General features: G+C 46.9%; 1 protein-coding gene across 2 annotated transcripts in view; it reads right to left on the minus strand.

Annotated features, from left to right (window-relative positions):
* Positions 1–11,408: 11,408 nt before the first annotated feature.
* Positions 11,409–19,258, minus strand: part of LOC147723053 (uncharacterized) — a 193,899-nt gene continuing 186,049 nt past the window's right edge. For both annotated transcript variants that reach the window (XM_086965424.1, XM_086965425.1), the window contains one exon: positions 11,409–11,714. In XM_086965424.1, coding sequence (XP_086821550.1) covers positions 11,656–11,714 — 59 coding nt within the window. In that variant the 3' untranslated portion in view covers positions 11,409–11,655. The remainder of the gene's footprint in view (positions 11,715–19,258) is intronic.

Consider the following 19,258-nt stretch of genomic DNA (forward strand, 5'->3'; position numbering starts at 1 on the left):
TCTGCACTCACCACTCTGCACTCACCACTAGGTAGAGATAATACTAGCACCCTAGCCCGCTCACTGCCTTTTGTATCTGAAACCTGCAGGGACTTTTGTACAGGCTGCATGCAAAGCTTGACATACATACATCTTGGAGCACCTTGGAAGTGTTGCAGCAGAAAGAGCAGTCGTTTTAATTTAAGTAGACTTTTTCGTCGACGAGTGCAGCTCATGAGGCATGCATCTACTTTTTTTTTTTTTTAAACTCGCCTATTTCCATAGTGAGTTGTTGTAACTTCATTCATTTCATTGAGTGTTACTTCAGTATTACTGGTAAAAGTCATCATCACGTCGATTATGTCAGGTTAAAGTAGATTAGCCTTGCCTTTTTATGCAATATTGGGCGCAAACTCTTAGTTAGCTTTTTTTATATCTACTATTTTTGGCAGCCTTGTCATTTGGAATAGAAATGCTTTGCAGGTGCGCATTAGCAGTATAGAGTAACTTGGATTTCTAAGGGCATTCAATGCAAATCATATCGTGAGATTGCAATGTCCGTCTGTCTGTGTGCCTGCGGTGATCGGCTGTCTGCCTGCCTGCAGTGTCTGTGGTCCGTCTGTCTGTCTGTGTGTGTGCCTGCAGTGTCCGTCTGTCTGTGTGCGTGCAGTGTCCGAGGTCCGTCTGTCTGTGTGCCTGCAGTCTCTGTCTGTCTGTGTGCCTGCAGTGTCTAATGTCCGTCTTTCTGTGTGTGTGCTGCAATGTCAGCCTGTCTGTTCGTTCCCCCAGCAAAAAAAAGTGAGCACCTACTGTCAAGGCAACTACAGTGTCATGGAGCAGCCCCTCTCCTATCTGTTCCTTCCTTCAACAAATCTCGCACCGGGTGAAACGCCGAAGATGCGACACTCCGTGCCAGCAGGAATAAGAAACAACCCTTGTGTCTAGGTTTACAATGTCAACCGGCCAGGATACGGTGCCTGTCTGTGTGCCTGTAGTGTCCATCTGTCTGTGTGCCTGTAGTGTCCATCTGTCTGTGTGCCTGTAGTGTCCGTCTGTCTGTGTGCCTGTAGTGTCCATCTGTCTGTGTGCCTGTAGTGTCCGTCTGTCTGTGTGCCTGTAGTGTCCGTCTGTCTGTGTGCCTGTAGTGTCCGTCTGTCTGTGTGCCTGTAGTGTCCGTCTGTCTGTGTGCCTGTAGTGTCCGTCTGTCTGTGTGCCTGTAGTGTCCATCTGTCTGTGTGCCTGTAGTGTCCCGCTGTCTGTGCGCCTGCAGTGTCCATCTGTCTGATTGCAATGTCCGTCTATCTGTGTGCCTGCGGTGATCGGCTGCCTGCCTGCCTGCAGTGTCCGTGGTCCGTCTGTCTGTGTGTGTGCCTGCAGTGTCCGTCTGTCTGTGTGCGTGCAATGTCAGCCTGTCTGTGTGTCTGCAGTGTCCGGGGTCCGTCTGTCTGTCTGTGTGCCTCCAGTGTCCGTCTATCTGTGTGCCTGCAGTCTCTGTCTGTCTGTGTGCCTGCAGTGTCTAAGGTCCGTCTTTCTGTGTGCGTGCTGCAATGTCAGCCTGTCTGTTCGTTCCCCCAGCAAAAAAAAGTGAGCAACCACTGTCAAGGAAACCACAGTGTCATGGAGCAGCCCCTCTCCTATCTGTTCCTTCCTTCAACAAATCTCGCACAGGGTGAAACGCCGAAGATGCACCACTCTGTGCCAGCAGGAATAAGAGGACTTTGCAAACAGCAAAAAAAAATGGAGCACATTAAAACTTGGCTGCGCAGCCATGTAAGAGGCAGGGCATGTCTGCGCTTGTGCAAAGTAGTATATTATAACCAGCCACGTAAGAGGGCCGATCTGCGCTTGCGCAGAGTCCCCATCTCCAGACCTCACACGCGTCACCCAGCATCACAGGCACTGGTCACGCTCGAACCCACGCCATCTTAAACCTTTGCACCTAGGATCTCCGTGCAAACCAGAGCGCTCCACAGCCCGGGGATGAAGTGCTGTGTAAATGTCACAGTGCAGTACATGGTATAGGCCAATTCTACTACAGTACCTGCTTCAGTGCACACTTGCACTGAGAGCAACTGCTGTGCTGTGACAGCTGTGTGGGCGGATGGCTGTGAGAGCTGTGTGGGCTGTGAGAGCTGTGTGGGCTGTGAGAGCTGTGTGGGCTGTGAGAGCTGTGTGGGCTGTGAGAGCTGTGTGGGCTGTGAGAGCTGTGTGGGCTGTGAGAGCTGTGTGGGCTGTGAGAGCTGTGTGGGCTGTGAGAGCTGTGTGGGCTGTGAGAGCTGTGTGGGCTGTGTGGTGAGGGCTGTGAGAGCTGTGAGGGCTGTGTGGGCTGAGAGAGCTGAGAGCTGTGTGGGCTGAGAGAGCTGAGAGCTGTGTGGGCTGAGAGAGCTGAGAGCTGTGTTGGGCTGAGGGCTGTGTGGGCTGTGTGGGCTGAGAGAGCTGAGAGCTGTGTGGGCTGAGAGAGCTGAGAGCTGTGTTGGGCTGAGAGCTGTGTGGGCTGTGTTGGGCTGAGAGCTGTGTGGGCTGTGTTGGGCTGAGAGCTGTGTGGGCTGAGAGAGCTGTGTGGGCTGTGAGAGCTGTTGGCAATGTAAATAACAATGCCATTTATTTATAAGTCCTCTCCTCCTCTAGCCCTCCTTCTCCTTCCCGCCCTCCCTCTCCTACCTGCCGCCCTCTCCTTTCTGCCCTCTCTCACACACTCCTACCTTCCCTCCTGTCCTCCCACTCCTTCTTGCCCTCCCTCTCCCTTCTGCCTATTTTCCTTCTTGCCTTCCCTCTCTCTCCTGCCCTCTCTTCCTTTTGACCTCTCTTCCTTCTTCCTTCTTACTCCTGCCCTCCTACATGCCCTCCCTTTCCCTTCTGTCCTCTCTCTTGCTCTCCCACTATTTTCTGACCTCCCACTCCTCCTTGCATTTTCGCATTCCTACTCTACCTCTGTATCCTCCCCACTCTTCTTTGCATATGCCTTCTCAACATGCGCTATCACTGCACACAGCCTCTCAACACACGGCCTCTCTGCACATGCCTCTCTCCATATGATCTCTCTGCACAGGGCCGTGTGTAGAGAGGGCAAGTGAAGAGAAGGCATGTGTAAAGAGGGCGTGTGCAGAGAGGGTGTTTTCCAGAGAGGCACTCCATATTTCTGTGTAAAGTAAAACACATCAACGTTTTACACATAATTCAAAGAAGTTAGAAAAGACCATTTGTCAAAAGCAATACCAAAAGCACAAACTTTAACAAAGGCGAAACCATTGCATTGTAAATGCTTGTTGTAAATATTTTTGTCCACCCTAAGCGTGGAAGGGTATTCTCAGATGTGAGACCCTTGCTCATTGCACCATCAGGATTCAAGCAAACCGGGCCGAAGACGGCTGTAATGCCAGAAACCGGTCCCCGGGAGCTTGTTTCCTTCCCAGTGTAAGAATTGGCTTCTGTAGTTTAGTTTGTCCTGTTCCCATCATGCACTGGGACAGGAACAGACTAATTTGCATACAGCCAGGTTCTGAAACTGGGATGGTGCAGTGAGCTAAAAAACGGTGTTGGATCTAGCCCTGATCTTTTGACTGGGTGAGAGCTTCCTGCTCAATTCAGAGACTCTGTCCCTCACCACCCCTTTTTGTAAATATTTTTGTCCACCCTAAGCGTGGAAGGGTATTCTCAGATGTGAGACCCTTGCTCATTGCACCATCAGGATTCAAGCAAACCGGGACGAAGACGGCTGTAATGCCAGAAACCGGTCCCCGGGAGCTTGTTTCCTTCCCAGTGTAAGAATTGGCTTCTGTAGTTTAGTTTTTCCTGTTCCCATCATGCACTGGGACAGGAACAGACTAATTTGCATACAGCCAGGTTCTGAAACTGGGATGGTGCAGTGAGCTAAAAAACGGTGTTGGATCTAGCCCTGATCTTTTGACTGGGTGAGAGCTTCCTGCTCAATTCAGAGACTCTGTCCCTCACCACCCCTTTTTGTAAATATTTTTGTCCACCCTAAGCGTGGAAGGGTATTCTCAGATGTGAGACCCTTGCCCATTGCACCATCAAGATTCAAGCAAACCGGGCCGAAGACGGCTGTAATGCCAGAAACCGGTCCCCGGGAGCTTGTTTCCTTCCCAGTGTAAGAATTGGCTTCTGTAGTTTAGTTTGTCCTGTTCCCATCATGCACTGGGACAGGAACAGACTAATTTGCATACAGCCAGGTTCTGAAACTGGGATGGTGCAGTGAGCTAAAAAACGGTGTTGGATCTAGCCCTGATCTTTTGACTGGGTGAGAGCTTCCTGCTCAATTCAGAGACTCTGTCCCTCACCACCCCTTTTTGTAAATAGCTCTGTCAGTGTGGCGCTCTGTCAGTGTGGCGCTCTGTCAGTGTGGCGCTCTGTCTCTGTGTGTGTGTGGCTCTTTCGGTGTGTGGCTCTGTGTCTGTGTGTGTGTTGGGCTCTAGGCGTGTGTTGGGCTGTGTGGGTAGCTTTTTTTGTAGGTGGATCTGTGTCAGGGTGGCTGTGTGTGTGTAGGTGGGTCTGTGTGAGGGTGGCTCTGTATGAATGGCTGTGGCTCTATGTGAATGACTGTGGGTGGCTCTGTGTGTGGGTGCAAATGCAATAGGTCTTGCATTTGCGAGAGATGAAGCTATTGGCATTGTAAATGACAATGCCATTTATTTATATGCTTTAAAAACAAAAACAAATAAAAATAATGTTATGAGCAATGCCAATAGCTATAACTTCAACAATGCCGAGACCATTGCATTGTAAATGCTTGTTACAAAAGGACATGGATGTGTTACTAATGTGAGCCATTTGGCCTATTACTCTATACGTCTAATGGGACAGTACTTTATGTACCGGGGACACCCATCCAGACGACGGGGAATGATTCAGGCATGTGAATCTAAGAAAGATACATTAATACTGGATAAAATTTGAAAAGATACGAGGGGGATCAAAACCCAACTGTAAAATACAAAATTTGATTAACCCAGTAAGCGGACATCACAGACTGGAATTACTACATCACTTATGATGAAGTCTCTAAGATACAAAACTAGAACTGGAGAGCACTACATAGTACCACTTACTAGATACTTCTAGAAACATGCTTTTGATTGAGACTCTGGGGTTAAGTTATTTGCAAGAACGTCTATACATTGGAAATGTTCCTTCTGGATAAAATTCTCTTAATCGCTCCTACACACACTATGTTCAGTCATAACTTTAAACCAGCATTGGCATTGCCAATAGGTCTTGCCTTTGGGACCTTATAAAAGTTTAGCAATGCAGTACATTTTCCCCCACTGGCATGACCAGACACAGTGAACCTTAAATATTATAGCGCCACATACCTCGGAGGAGAGCTGAGAAGTATGTTTTTTGCCTCCCTCAGCTCCAATTATACAACTGCAATAACTAACTAAAAATGTACGTAGAAAGAAAAGTGCATGTTCTGCAGAGAAGCGAGTTGAGAGGCATCCAAGTGTAAAATGCATTCCCTATGGACTGCTGTGATAGTACTGGGCCCTTCAGAGGAGTACCACAACTACGATACTATGCTACATAGCAAGCGCAAGGCGATATTGAAATAAGCCCGGGTTAAAAAGATGTGTATTAAGAACCTGCGTTGGTAAAACGAGCTGCCAGTGACCCGCTCCCTCCCCCAACAAAGTCCTCAAACAATCCAAGGGCCCCCTCCAAAGATGTGTGCAACCGGCAGTCCAGTTCAGAACCTGTCAAGCCCACTCGGCAACAGTGAACTGGACAATGAACAGATAGTTTTACTTGGTTTTCATGCAACGTCTAGTTTGGTTTTGAGGTGAGGGGCTCAAGGAGTCAGACAGCATTGGCGTTTTAGCAACAATGCGCTTCATCGCAGACAAGGTGTTGCCCAGAGGCCGGGTCAGAAGTGGAAGTCTCATTTTCCCAGTCTCCAGTATGGGAAATAGCAAAATGTTTCTTTGCCAATTAGTACTGTTATGTTGGAAAAGATTTGTCTACAAGTCTCCCCGATTGAACGTAGAAAATTAAGATTCTAGACTTGGCCGCAATCATGCTACAGTTTTTTGAACGGGGTTGGACTAGACTGAAAACATGCACCAGTGTCTCTGGCTCCCGCCAGGGAATCCAATCTTGAAAGCAGAGTGCCCCTAACCATCCTTACTCACTTACACCTTCCAACACGGGGTCTTCACTTTTCAAGCACTCTCACTCGTGCTTTTGGCGGCATCCACCTTGGAGGAGCGAGCAGCTTAATTACAAACAAATGTTCCCTGTGCGCCGCTGCTCGCTCCCACAGGGTGGATGCCGCCACAAGCACGAGTCCTTGAAAAGTGAAGACCGATTGCTAGAGACCCTCTCTTAGAGCTGCGCATGCGCACTGCCTAGGCAAGACCTAAACAAGCATTTACAATGCAATGGTCTAAGCATTATTAAAGGGAGAGCTATTGGCATTGCTCATGACATTTTTTTTCATTTTTTTTAACCCCTTCCATGCTGATGACAGAACGGTTCCGTCATCAGCGTCGGTTGAGCTGTGCTGATGACGGAACCGTTCCGTCATGACTCCGCCCGCGCAAGGCGGAGTCAGCATGGGCGGGGAATTCGCGCTGCACGGAAGCGGTTAAAACATAGATAAATGGTATTGTCATTTACAATGGCAATAGGTGAGCATTAGAGAGTAGTAGAGAGGACACATTCATGTTGTTAGGCACGGGGAGATGAAGTGATCTGTCCAGAATCCCAGGATGTTGAGTACCCCTGCCGACACTCAAACATGTTACTCCAGCTTCGAGGTCGACCCTCTAGCCTTTAGCACATTCATTGAAATATTTGTATCTTTTGCTTATAACACTTCAAGGGATTTTTTACTCTTTCCTTCATGTGCTGCAGCACTCTCAAACCACCCATAGTCATTCTCCATGTTACTTATCCCTGCCGTTGTTAGTTGTTTCCCTCAGCTTCCACAGTCTTGCTTTTTTATTATGATATTTCAACAACCAACCCTACTGCAAAGCTCTTTGCTCCCTCAACCCTGCAGACTCCTACTGTCCGCCAACCGACTATCGCCCCATGTGTTAGACTGTTAAACAGCGCTCACGCATGACCTTGGTGCTCTCTGCTGTTCTAGTGCTTGTACTGCTCCGTTGGGAGGGCCTGTGTTAGGTCTTCCTGGGCACTGAGTTTGTCACAGTGACGTCACGTGAGTGACGTAGGTGGATTGCTGCTGGTGAGAGCCACCTGAGGCAGGTAGGAAAGCTCATCCAATCAGGGCTGGAGCTCCTGCCCACATCATGCCCTGGGGGGTTTCTCTGGGGTCTGACCCCTACGTCGTACTGTGTCTCAGTGACCCTACGTGTTTAACTTTTGAATGCGTCATTTTCCGACATGCACTGACTGCCCGAGCCAGCTGCTAGCACGATCACGACAAAAAACACTCTGTACAATTACTCTGAGGGATGTAGTGTAGCCCAGCCCTCTTCTAGGCGCTATGGAGATGTCATCGCGGAGGGTGACACCAACCTGGCACAATCATGGATGTTCAGGGGGACCGGGTCCGTCTCCAGCTTCCTGGAATATTATCCTATAAGAGAAGAGAGGCGGTAAACTTCATAAACATTTACCTGGGGTTGTCGGTGGGTGCCTGAGGCCAAGGTCTGGCACATAAGATCAGGAGCAGTGCCTCCGCACCAGAGCTGTGCCCGAGGTCCAGGCGCTGCAGGTAAGGTTAAGAGGCGGAGCTGATCTGTCCAGGTCATGTCAGTTGCTATGTCCGAGGTCCAGGCTTTGGAAGAGTTGAGATGAGGAGCTCAGGTCAAGCTTCAAGGGACGAGGAGCATAAATAGACGTGTGGGGGCCACCCCTCCCTCGCACACACGCCTCTTGTGACACGTCACTAGTGATAACATGAAAGTGATTGAGGCAGGAGGAGTGGAGAACCCTGCATGAGTCACCGTGTGTCACACTGAGGAGACGCCATCGCGCTGTGCCATATTTTTTAATGTATCCTAAATAATGCTTTTACCTTTCTGCCATGTTGATATCACTTTGTTGAGTTCTAAAGCCTGAGTGGCAATTTTTGAGGCGCGTGACGTCTTCAGCACTCTCTGCACTCCCTCGTCTCGTTTGTATTTCTTGGATAAACGCACAGATAATCCTTTAATTGTTGGAATTAAATATTGCCTACAACATCCACTGATTCGCATTCACAAAAAAAGTAGATGTACTTGTAGTTTCGATATGAATACACATATATTTACATCTATGTGTTAAGAGTAAGTACTGCATCTCAACCTGGACTATAAAATGGGTCAGTTCCCTCTAAAGAGAGGGATATAATAGTGTTGTAGCATCAATCCCAGCAACCTCCCTCCATGTGACGTCAGTTCAAATTGGCTGTGCTAATAACACCCCCACTACTGTTTGAGGGCCTGTGCATTAATTGCACTATTTATGGCAGTTGCCCATTGGCGGCGGGAAAAGGATGGGATTAATGGCCCATTACTTGGTTTTTGACAAACTGCTATGTCAGATAATTAGCCGAAAGCCTGTTTTAGCCTGGCAGCGTTCAGTTATTTCAGTCCTCTGCTGTCCCTGTAAAAGTAGGAATTTACTTTACACAGCACTTAATACCTGTGTTAGCCAATATTTAGCATTTTCACTTTGGGAAAATCCGATAACTGGGGAGACAGGAAATTAAGTGGATTGTAGGGGATCAAACATTGCAATCCATGTCTCCTTGTAGACTACATAACCACCAGACAACACCCTTTCTTCTAAACTACCTTGTTCAACATCTCCTTGTAAACCAAATCTCTCGAATGAAACCACACCTCCCCAGTTTTAGCACACCTTTCCTGTAGACCACATCCCTCACACTGAACCAAATCCCTATGATTACATATATAATCCCCCACTAGAACACAACTCTACCATTAAACTACTCCTCTCTCCCATCAGCAAGAGGAAGGCAGAACTATTCTCAGGGCGAGGGTTAAGGAAAGCGCTAAAAGAGAAGGGAGGGAGGGACACGACGAGGGAGGAACGCAAGGAGCAGCTGAGCTGGGGAGAGAGAGAAAAAGAAAGCGATTAACGGGGAAAGAAGGGAAAGCGGAGCGACGGGAGAAAATAAAGAGAAACAAGAAAAGATGGAAATTAAAATGAAGGTGGGAGAGGGGACAACACAAACACATGGAAAACAGAACAAAAGAAGCAGAGAAAAAGAAAAAAGTATTAGAGAAGAGGAAGGGAAGACAAGACGAGTTGTCAACAATGAAAGAAATAAAAGGCTAGAATGCAAGCAAGAAAAAAGTGGGGAGAAAGTTAAAGAAATAAAAATAGCTAAAGGGGGAAAGGAGCGATGAAGGATATGACGGAACAGAGCAAAGGGTAAAGGGAATTACAATGAACAATCGATTGATGGGTACGGAGCAAAAAGAGAGGGGGCGGAAATGTTGAGGGGGTAAGTAGTAGTCGAGGATGGCGGAAGGGAAGGAAACAAGAGCAAAGGAAAACGAGCAGGATGAAAACTGAGGGTTCAGAGGGAGGAAGATGAGACAGAAAGAAGGTTAGAGAAGAGGAATCAAGCGGAGGGAGTAAGCACATAAAAAGTTAAAATGAAGGACGCGGGACCCGTAGGAGCGATGAAAAGTGGGGCTTAAATGGTGGATGCAAGTAGTGGGGGCTGTGTGAGAGGCATACAGAGCGAGGGTGGAGCAAAGGTACGGGGTGGACGGACGGATGTGGTCCAGTGTCTGTGTTCAAGGGTCTTATTCGGCACTGGAGCGACAGAAGGGGAAGACAGTATTGAAAGATCCCCAGTTTTCGCTCTGCAATGGTTTTGGGCAACTCCTAACGTTGGTTAAGGTGGAGGTTGGCGAGGGGCTTGCGCAGACACAAAGTAACGGTGTACAGGCAGCTCTCAGTGAAAGGCGGAAGAGGGTGTCATTGGACAGTGGTACATAAGCATTAAGGTAGGTAGGAACGCTCAGGGGGGCAGACATTATGGATCAGCAAATACTACGCATGAAATCCCTCTGCACTGTACGGCAAAAGGGGTGGGGCTCGATGGCATTCGCAGTTCTGCACAGAAACAGATTGGTCCCACTCCGCAGTGACTACTCGGCGCGCGTTGCGGCAGATGGGCGGGGCAGGGACGCTGCTTCCGCATCTTGCTTATGCCAGGTTACAAAATGCTCAAGTTGTGCACTGGAAGCAACAAGTTATCGGTCTGACTGCGAGTGCCGTAGTGGAGGATTCTCGGGCCTCCCTGCCCTCCACCGGCAGCTGCCGGGACAGCTTGTGCACTGAGAAAGATACGCACAACCTGCCCATTGGTATACTTGGACTTTATGCCTTACCTCCGCCATAGTTGTCGTGCCGAGGGTCAAATTGCGGGTCACCGGGAGAGCCCAGATGCACAGAAAACAGCACAACAGAAACCGTGAGAGAGACTGCGAAAGCGGGAACCAGGCCTGATCGTCTGTGCCCCGTAACAGCCAATGGGAAAGTCCCGAAGGTAGACTGGAAGATCCTCACAGCCAATGGCAACACGAGAGGGGACGGAACAAATTTAGTGTGAGCCAACGGTAGTGCCGAACAGGAAGTGAAAAACCGCTGGGCCAAGAGAAGCAGGGATACAAACATTTCACAACCAATGGCAGACCCGGAAAGAAACGAAAAACATAAGCAGAGAAGACAGAAGGGGAAGACAGCGAAGCGACAACGGGAAAGAACAATGGCGGCCGCAAAGCCCCGTCTCTTTCGCATTCGGGGGTGTTTTTTGAGTTCTGAGTGACGGATGACGTCACAGGAGGAAAGAACGCAAAAAACACGCCCCCGATTCCGAAAGAGACCGGGCTTTATTAGAGTGACTCCCTTCTCCTCCAATGGCTGGCCTCCGTTTAGGAAGCCAGCCAATGGAGGAGAGACGAAAAGAGGCGGGATAAAGCAGCCACTCTAAGAATCAATAATTCTCCGGACTTCCGGCTTGGCCTACGGTCCCTCGACCTAAAAAAAAAAAAAAAAAGGGAGGGGGGGGGGGGGGGCGCCTAAAACTCCCACTATAAAACATTCTCTTATTAACCTTTTTAATAAAAATAAACACCACGAAGTGCCTGTTGAAGTAAACCTATAACTTTCTTCCTAAACACCCCACCTATTACCCTATCCACCTTTTCTCTTTGTGGTGCCAAGCAGCAGAATCTTACGCCTTACATCTGGTATACAAAATTTTAATAATTCTGCAAAATGGTCAAATCTCAATATCTGAAAAAGTTTGTGACTCTAATCTGGTCAAGTCCAGTTTGCCCAGGATTATCTTTGCGGTCACTGCCTATTCACCCCATTAAAATAGTTTCTGCATGGTGTGCTTAGGCACACCACCTCACCATTCCTGTCTTGCAAAGATTCCTTTTCCACAGAGGCAAAAATGTAGACGACATACATTCTTAAAATGTAATAAGCAGCTTTATTTTGGAAGCAATAGAACAGCTGCTGCCAAAATTACTGACAGTTAAACATTTTGTAACTAGTTGGTCAATTTCAAATAATTTTTCTTAAAATACAAAACATTAAACAAATGTATTTTAATACAATGTAAATGTGTAACTAATATCCTACAACAAAAAAGGAACTACATTTCAGATCAAATTGCCAGTACACTTCATGACAGGCAAACGTATTCGTAAATTTTAATCTTCATCCACTTATTGTTCCAGTTTCAACAAGCAGATTCAGTAAGTTCGTCATATTAACTTCTGTAACAAAAACAAAATGCATCCTTAGTTACTTTCATAAAATTGATGGAAATAAATACTTGACAAAGGAAAAACTGTATTGAATCGATGATTTTTTAGTAAAACATTTATTGTCGAGAATTCAGGCAGTGATCACCCATAACTGAGATTGTTCAAAATGCGACCAACTGTTTAGATGAGACAGGAAATGGCCTCTTCAGTAGAAAACTATAATCCAGTTCATTACTTCTGCCTTCGTCAGAGAAAAAACGTACACTTCAACATATCAATAAAAATAAAGGAAAATGTTAACAAAAAGCATGGAAGGAGAAAGCAATGCCTGAGAATAAGAACGGTCTTGGTCAGATGACATCTTGTACATGATCTTTCATATGGGGAAGCATAACAATTGGATTGTCCATTTGCTGCTTTTGTATGAATGTACGTGTTTATCTCTTTTTATTCCAGCAGTTACCCCCAGACTGCAACAGATTCACAATGCTGGCACTGTCTGCTGAATGATATCCTCAGACATATGGTATTGTTCCATTCCATCAATGACATATTCAATTATGAGGATTTCCCATGTTCCCCAAGCTTCATCGTTGGAATAATTAAATGACAAGCCTATGAATACAATTTGAGACCCCTAAGAAACAGCATAATGCTTACAATCGATCTACTTAGTTGCTTGTGGGGCTAGTGGAATAAAACTGCGATCCTTGCCTTGGTTGCTTTCAGCTGGAGTTTTCTCCTTGCTCTCACAATGTAGTGTCACCAACATGAGAGTTTAAGTCTGCACCCTCCAGAATTCTCGGGCAAAAAAAAAAAAAAAAAAACCTCAACTGTCTACATGAACTTCGAGACCTAAATTCAGGTAGGTAAAAAAACAATCTAAGGGGACATGAGGGAGAGATCGAAAATTCTGTGGCAAATCCTTTTAACAGTAAACTTTGATGTTAAGTAACAAGGATAAGTTACTTACCTGTAATCCTACTTCTCTTCCAGGGGTATACTCAAAGTCATAAGTACGGAACAGTCTTGCTCGCATGCGGGGATCCCGGAGCATATACAAAAACAAATATTTATTTGTGGACAGGGAGAACATGGCGGCCAGCGCTTAGCCGGTCGCGGAGGCACCGCCAGAGCGCTATGAGAGTTTCTCGTTCCAGGGACCATGTCAGGCTGAGCTGGGTTGAGACTGGGAGCTTTCAGTGCCTTTAGTTTCCTTTATCTGGTGTTTGCCTTTGTCTTAAAATACCGTGTTTTTGGCTAGGTGGAGCAGCTTTGCAATCCTGAGACGCAGCAAGTCAGAGCGGCTTTTCCCTTTCTCCCGAGCGTCGGCTATGGCAGTTTTCAGCAGTAGAGTGGAGAAGGCAACGGATCAGCTGTAGGGGAGGGCGGCCCTGGAGCTCCGAAAGGGAAGAGGTGCAGCAGCAAGAATCCCCTTCGCGGAGCCAGCGGGCTGGAAGGTCTGCCTGGGAAGTGGGAGATTGCAACGGGGAAAAAGTGCTGGACTCCAAGGTGGGGGAGCCCTATGAGGATCGGTCTCCGGGGTTTGTGCCTGATACTGGAGAAATGGCCTCTAGCCCTAATCCCAGACCCGGTTCGAGGTATAAGGAAAAGTCGTCCCCTCCCCTCACATGAGAGATATGCCCTAAGGAAATCTAAGAGAGGCAAGGGAGGTAAGAGAAGGGAAAACACAAGGACCTCGGAGGCAAGGAGAGGAGGAAGTGGAGGAGAGTAACATAGCTGTAGCTTTGGCAAATAAAACAAAGGTGAAGAGGATTGCAGCGCAGAAGAGGAAGGCTGGTCAGGGGTTAAAAGTAACACCCTCCCTCAAGACATTCTTTAAGGTTGTACCCCAAACTGTTTTTTTAGCGGAGAGCAGGATGGAGGGGGAGAAAGGAGAGAAGGGGAATAACAGAATACAGAGGGAGGAACGCCACCTGATAAGCCAATAGAGGACTCTGGCTGAAAATACTTCCACTAACAGATACCACATTTTGGCCGGTCCCTCAGATGAGGAGAGTACAGGTATTCTGGCGCTCCCGGAAAGGCCGCAGGGGCAAGCAGTTCCTACGATCCAGAGTCAAGAACTAGGCACCTCAGGGGCCTCGGGGTGAGGAGTTGCTGCTGAGTGGTTTGCTAAAGGTCCTAAACGTAACGGCTGAGATTAAATCTAGGTTTGAGATATCAGAAGGGAATCAAAAGGGAGATAAGACAGGCATGCGATACCCTGGAAAGGAAGATGAATGATATTAGCAGTAGGATGATCTTACTGAAGGGGGAGGTGAAGGAGCTCATGGAGCATGTTAGTTTGAACAAAGCTGAAATCACAAAGATAAGATCTTCAGAGTCAGAATATTTGGTGAGGGTTGAAAGGATAGAAAGTTTTCAGAGTAGGAACATAAAAATTCTAAAAGTCCCTGAAGGTAGGGAAGGAGAGGATATCAAAGCCTATGTAGCATGCTTGATTAAGAAAGAAATGCATTTGGAGGAGTCTGAGGAAGAAATAAGTAAAGATATCCAGAGGGTGCATAGCGACCCGTTCAGGCTAAATACAAATAGAACAAGGCCTATTAATTTCCTAACCTTCTCCCTAAAGGTAAAGATACTCTCCAAAGCCTTGAGCCTGAGATCGGTGGAAGTTGCGGGGGCAAAATATGAATTTCGATCTGATGTCTCGGCCGCTACTTCTAACAGGCAGTGGGAGTTAGGGAAAAGAATAGACCAATTAAGGAGTCTGGGAGCTGAGATTTCCGGCATACTCTAAAGTAATGATATATATTAAAATGCTCATCTCTCTTTCGGGTGAAAAGGTTGACTAGTTCCTAAAAGATTCAGGCAAATAAACAATTTAATTTTCTAAAATAGATATGCTGTCCATCTTTGCCAAAATTGTGCCGATTTGGTACAACTAAGGGTAAACAAGCATTGGAAATGCAATAGGTCTCGCAATATAAAAGTTGGAGCTATTGGTTTTGTAATTGACAAATTTATTTTAATGTGTGGGTTTTGAAACGTGCAAAAGTAATAGCTTTGTCATTTACAGTGGCAATACTTTATACTTTTTCAAATGTGACACCTATAGCATTTGTAATGTCAACGATACATACAATCCAGACCCTACTGCCTTTGACAGCGCTCGTCATTAGCCGAGAGGTACAATGGCAGGCAGGGTGGGTGTCTGTAAAGGTGGAGCAGCCAAGGAACTGAGTTAAGGAGCCACCATGCTAAGAGAGAAGAGCTGTGTGACAACAGTCAAAGCAGCAGGGGACGAGCTGCATTTATGCCACCCACTAAAAACAAGCTTTCGGCATTGCGGGGGGCTAATTGGGGAGAGTGGGGAAAGGGCCTGACGTTTCAGTGGGGCGGAGTTGGGCTCGCAGTTTGGAGGGGTGAGGGAGGTGGGGGGTCGCATGGCTTGGGAGGAGGCGAAAAGGGGATGGGTATAGGAGGGGAGAGACATTGCATTAAGGGGGTGGTCGCGGCAGAGGCCTTTCATCCTTCTGAGGCCGTTTGGGTTGGGGTGCAGTTCGGTGGGCGATGGGAGGACAGGCCGGGTAGCCAGCAATATTGAAACTATGTAACGTGCAAAACAAACTGTTACAAATGCGTTCTTGCAGAAGGGAAAGCACTTATAAGGGTGGTACTAACATGTCAGTTATGCCAGCACAATTTAATCTGTGCTTCAAGTGGGCAGAAATGAATACCTGCATTTCTTTCATTTGAAAGATCGAGTCCCTGCACTTCTAAGTAGTAAACAGGTACTCTGGACTCACCAGTGATGGGCACTTCCTTAACTTTTCAAGCAATGAAAAGATTCCCGCAAAATATGTGAAGTGTAGGGGTGTGCCTAATTTGTGTAACTTGCTTTCACCCAACTAAGCAAAATTCCCCCAACGTTATGAAAAATTAAAATACAGCATTTTTTTTTTTTTTTTTTTTTTAAAAGGAGCTGAAAACACGTGCCCCGAACAGCGGCATTGTGTGTTCTGGTCCTTCACAGTGTCCCCGCACTCCTGTACCAACATTCTGCTGCAAACATTATAGCGTGCTGCTTAATTTCAGGAATTTCACTTAACAAAGGGTAATGCGATAATCACAAAATTACACCAGCGCCACTGCAAATTCGCCCAAGCACATGGATCTCTTAAATCAACGTCCATTATTACCCATTAGTGTACCAACATGTAATTGAGGGATGTTGTGTCGTTGAGTGTTATTATGGCATTGAGTGGCGTTTTGGCGTTGAGGGGTGTTGATTGAATCAGTGACGTTGAGCAATGCTGTGGTGGCGCCGAGCGATGCTGTGGTGGCGCCGAGCGATGCTGTGGTGGCGCCGAGCGATGCTGTGGTGGCGCCGAGCGATGCTGTGGTGGCGCCGAGCGATGCTGTGGTGGCGCCGAGCGATGCTGTGGTGGCGCCGAGCGATGCTGTGGTGGCGCCGAGCGATGCTGTGGTGGCGCCGAGCGATGCTGTGGTGGCGCCGAGCGATGCTGTGGTGGCGCCGAGCGATGCTGTGGTGGCGCCGAGCGATGCTGTGGTGGCGCCGAGCGATGCTGTGGTGGCGCCGAGCGATGCTGTGGTGGCGCCGAGCGATGCTGTGCTGTGGCATTGAGTGGTGCTGTGGCATTGAGTGGTGCTGTGGCATTGAGTGGTGCTGTGGCATTGAGTGGTGCTGTGGCATTGAGTGGTGCTGTGGCATTGAGTGGTGCTGTGGTATTGAGTGGTGCTGTGGTATTGAATTGTTTTGTGGCGTTGACTGTTGCTGTGTCGTTGAGTGGTGCTGAGTGATGTGGCGTTGACTTTCTTTGTGGCATTGAGTGATGCTGTGGCATTTAGAGGTGCTGTGGCATTGAGTGATGCTGTGCTATTGAGTGTTGATGTGGCATTGAGTGATGCCGTTGTATTAAGTGATGCTGTGGCATTGACTGAAGTTGTATCATTGAGTGGTGCAGTGGCATTGAGTGGTGCTGTGTTGGAGGGTGGATTTTGAGGGTGGAGTTGGAGGGTGGATTTTGAGGGTTGAGTTGGAGGGTGTATTTGGAGGGTGGATTTTGAGGGTTGAGTTCGAGGGTGGCGTTGGATGGTGGTGGCTGGAGTTGGAGGGTGTATTTGGTGGCTGGAGTTGGAGGGTGGAGTTCGGAGGGTGGCGTTCGGAGGGTGGCGTTCGGAGGGTGGAGTTGGAGGGTGGAGTTGGAGGGTGGAGTTGGAGGGTGGAGTTGGAGGGTGGAGTTGGAGGGTGGAGTTGGAGGGTGGAGTTGGAGGGTGGAGTTGGAGGGTGGAGTTGGAGGGTGGAGTTGGAGGGTGGAGTTGTTTTTGGAGGGTGGAGTTGTAGGGTGGATTTGTAGGGTGGAGTAGTATTTGGACTTGGACTTTTGAGTTGGAGGGTGTTGATGCAGTGTGGATTTGGAGTTTGAGGGTGTGAGGGTGAGTGGATGTACGTTTTAGGGGGTGTTATGGTGTGTGTGGGTGATTGGGGGTTAGCCTGTGAGGCTAAGGGGGTGTGAGGGTGTGTGATGTGTGAGGGTGAGGGTGAGTGAGTGTGTTAGGGTGTGTGAGGCTTTGAGTGTTGAGGGTGAGGGGTGTGAGGGTGAGTGAGGTTGTGTGCGCATTAGGGTGTGAGGGTGAGGGTCTGATGGTGAGTGATGGTGTGTGAGGGTGATTGAGGGTGAGGATGTTAGGGTGAGTGAGGGTGTGAGTGTTGTGAGGGTGTGGGGGATGAGTGTTTAGGGTGTGTGAGGATGGTGTTGTGGGTGTGAGGGTGTTTGAGGGTGTGAGGGTAGGTGAGTGAGTGTCTGAGTGAGGATTTGAGGAAGTGAGGGTTTGTGTTTAGGATGTGTGAGGGTGAGTGTGCTAGAGGGTGTTTAGGGTGAGTGAGGATGTGGGAGGGTGAGTGAGAATGGGTGAGGCTGTAAGGCTGAGGTGTTGTGAGGGTGAGGGGTGTGAGTGATTGATGGCGTGTGAGGGTGAGTTGTGTGTGAGGCTGATGGTGTGAGGGTGATGGGGTGTGAGAGCGATGAGGTGATAGTGAGTGCTGTTGTGTGAGGGTGATTGAGTGGGGGTAACTGTAAGTGTGTTGTAAGTGTGTGTGTTGTTGTGAGCTTGTGTGTGTGGCTGTGTGAGTGTGGCTGTGTGAGTTTGTATGTGTGTGTGTGTTCCGAGTAAGGATCCTGGCCTAGTCGTTGAATTAGTTCCTTTTTTTGTGTTAGTGCGTAAAAATGGCGTACGCTACCTTGTGATCGCGTATCAAGAGAGAGAGAGGACCAGAAAGCTAGTCCATATCCCCGGGTTTATATATAGTTAATCATAAAACTATATATAGTTTTGATTAACTATGTACGCTACCTTGTGCCATAACGCTACCTATGATTTTTAGGTTAGCGTTCTAGTTTTTTTCCCTTATTTACCTTGCATTTTGATTGACGTGTATTCCGTCCAATCAAATTGCAACGTTGTCCTACGTAGCGTTTCAATTGCATCACGTTAATTGGGGAACTTACAGATCTTCACAGACTGGCGTTTGTGGAAGGTGTGTCATGCTTCCTGCGTTGTAGCTGCGTAGTTTGATAGGTAAGTTGTAAATGTGAAAACATTTTTTGTTTAACTAGTGTTTCTCTACTATATATATATATATTTGGTAAGTTTTGTAATGTTTCCTAATGTTTTTTAAAGTTTTTTGTTTGCGATCGTACTCTGCTTGTGTATGCACCTATTGTACTTTCATGGAATGTTTCAAATTCTCCGTATTTAATGTTTTTTGTTTACTTTTATGTAATGTACGTTATAAAGAAAATGTATTAGGATGTACTCTTCCTACATGTTTCTATCTTTGTTTCGTTGACAATGTGTTATTTAGACGGTACTTTCTTGTATTCTTCCTTGTGTTTTTGTGTTGCTTAAATCGTATTTATGTTTTTTTTAGGTTATCCGTAGACTGATTTTCGACGACTTTCAAATATTAGTACTTATTGTAATGGTACGTAGAAGCTATATTTGCTGTATAGTTTGAAACCTACATGTTTTGATGCGCATTATTAACGGCAAAGTATAAGTATGAAGCCACCTTTATTAATTCTTTATATTTTGTTGTTGTTAGTGTGAGCGAAATACTCTACTGTAGTTCTGGAAGATTTGCAATTAGGCTGTGAAGTTTCGTGCTCTTGTGATTACGCACTTTCTTTGTTTTGTGGAATATTCCCGCCATTGTTAAATGGTTTTATTTTTGCTTCCTTTAGTAACTCCTTTATGTTGTGAATTAGTGTTTTTTCGATGGCTTTGTCCCCTTTTAAATTGTTGTATTACTTGCTGTGTAGTCAGATATTTCTATATTTTGTTTAAATTTATTTTTTTGAAAAAAAATCATTTCTGCATTTTTATGTAACAATTGCTGCAATGTCCTCGCGATATATTAAGTTTTCATTTTTGAATACCTACAAGTGTGTAATTAGATGTTTAGTTATTGAAATAAATATTGCCTAACGCTATTTACATGTGGATTTGGAGGGTGGATTAGTAGTTGTAGGGTGGAGTTGTAGGGTGGTATTGTAGTTGTAGGG

Source organism: Lissotriton vulgaris, chromosome 4_1 (genome assembly GCF_964263255.1).
Source record: "Lissotriton vulgaris chromosome 4_1, aLisVul1.2, whole genome shotgun sequence".
NCBI classification, from domain to species: domain Eukaryota; kingdom Metazoa; phylum Chordata; class Amphibia; order Caudata; family Salamandridae; genus Lissotriton; species Lissotriton vulgaris.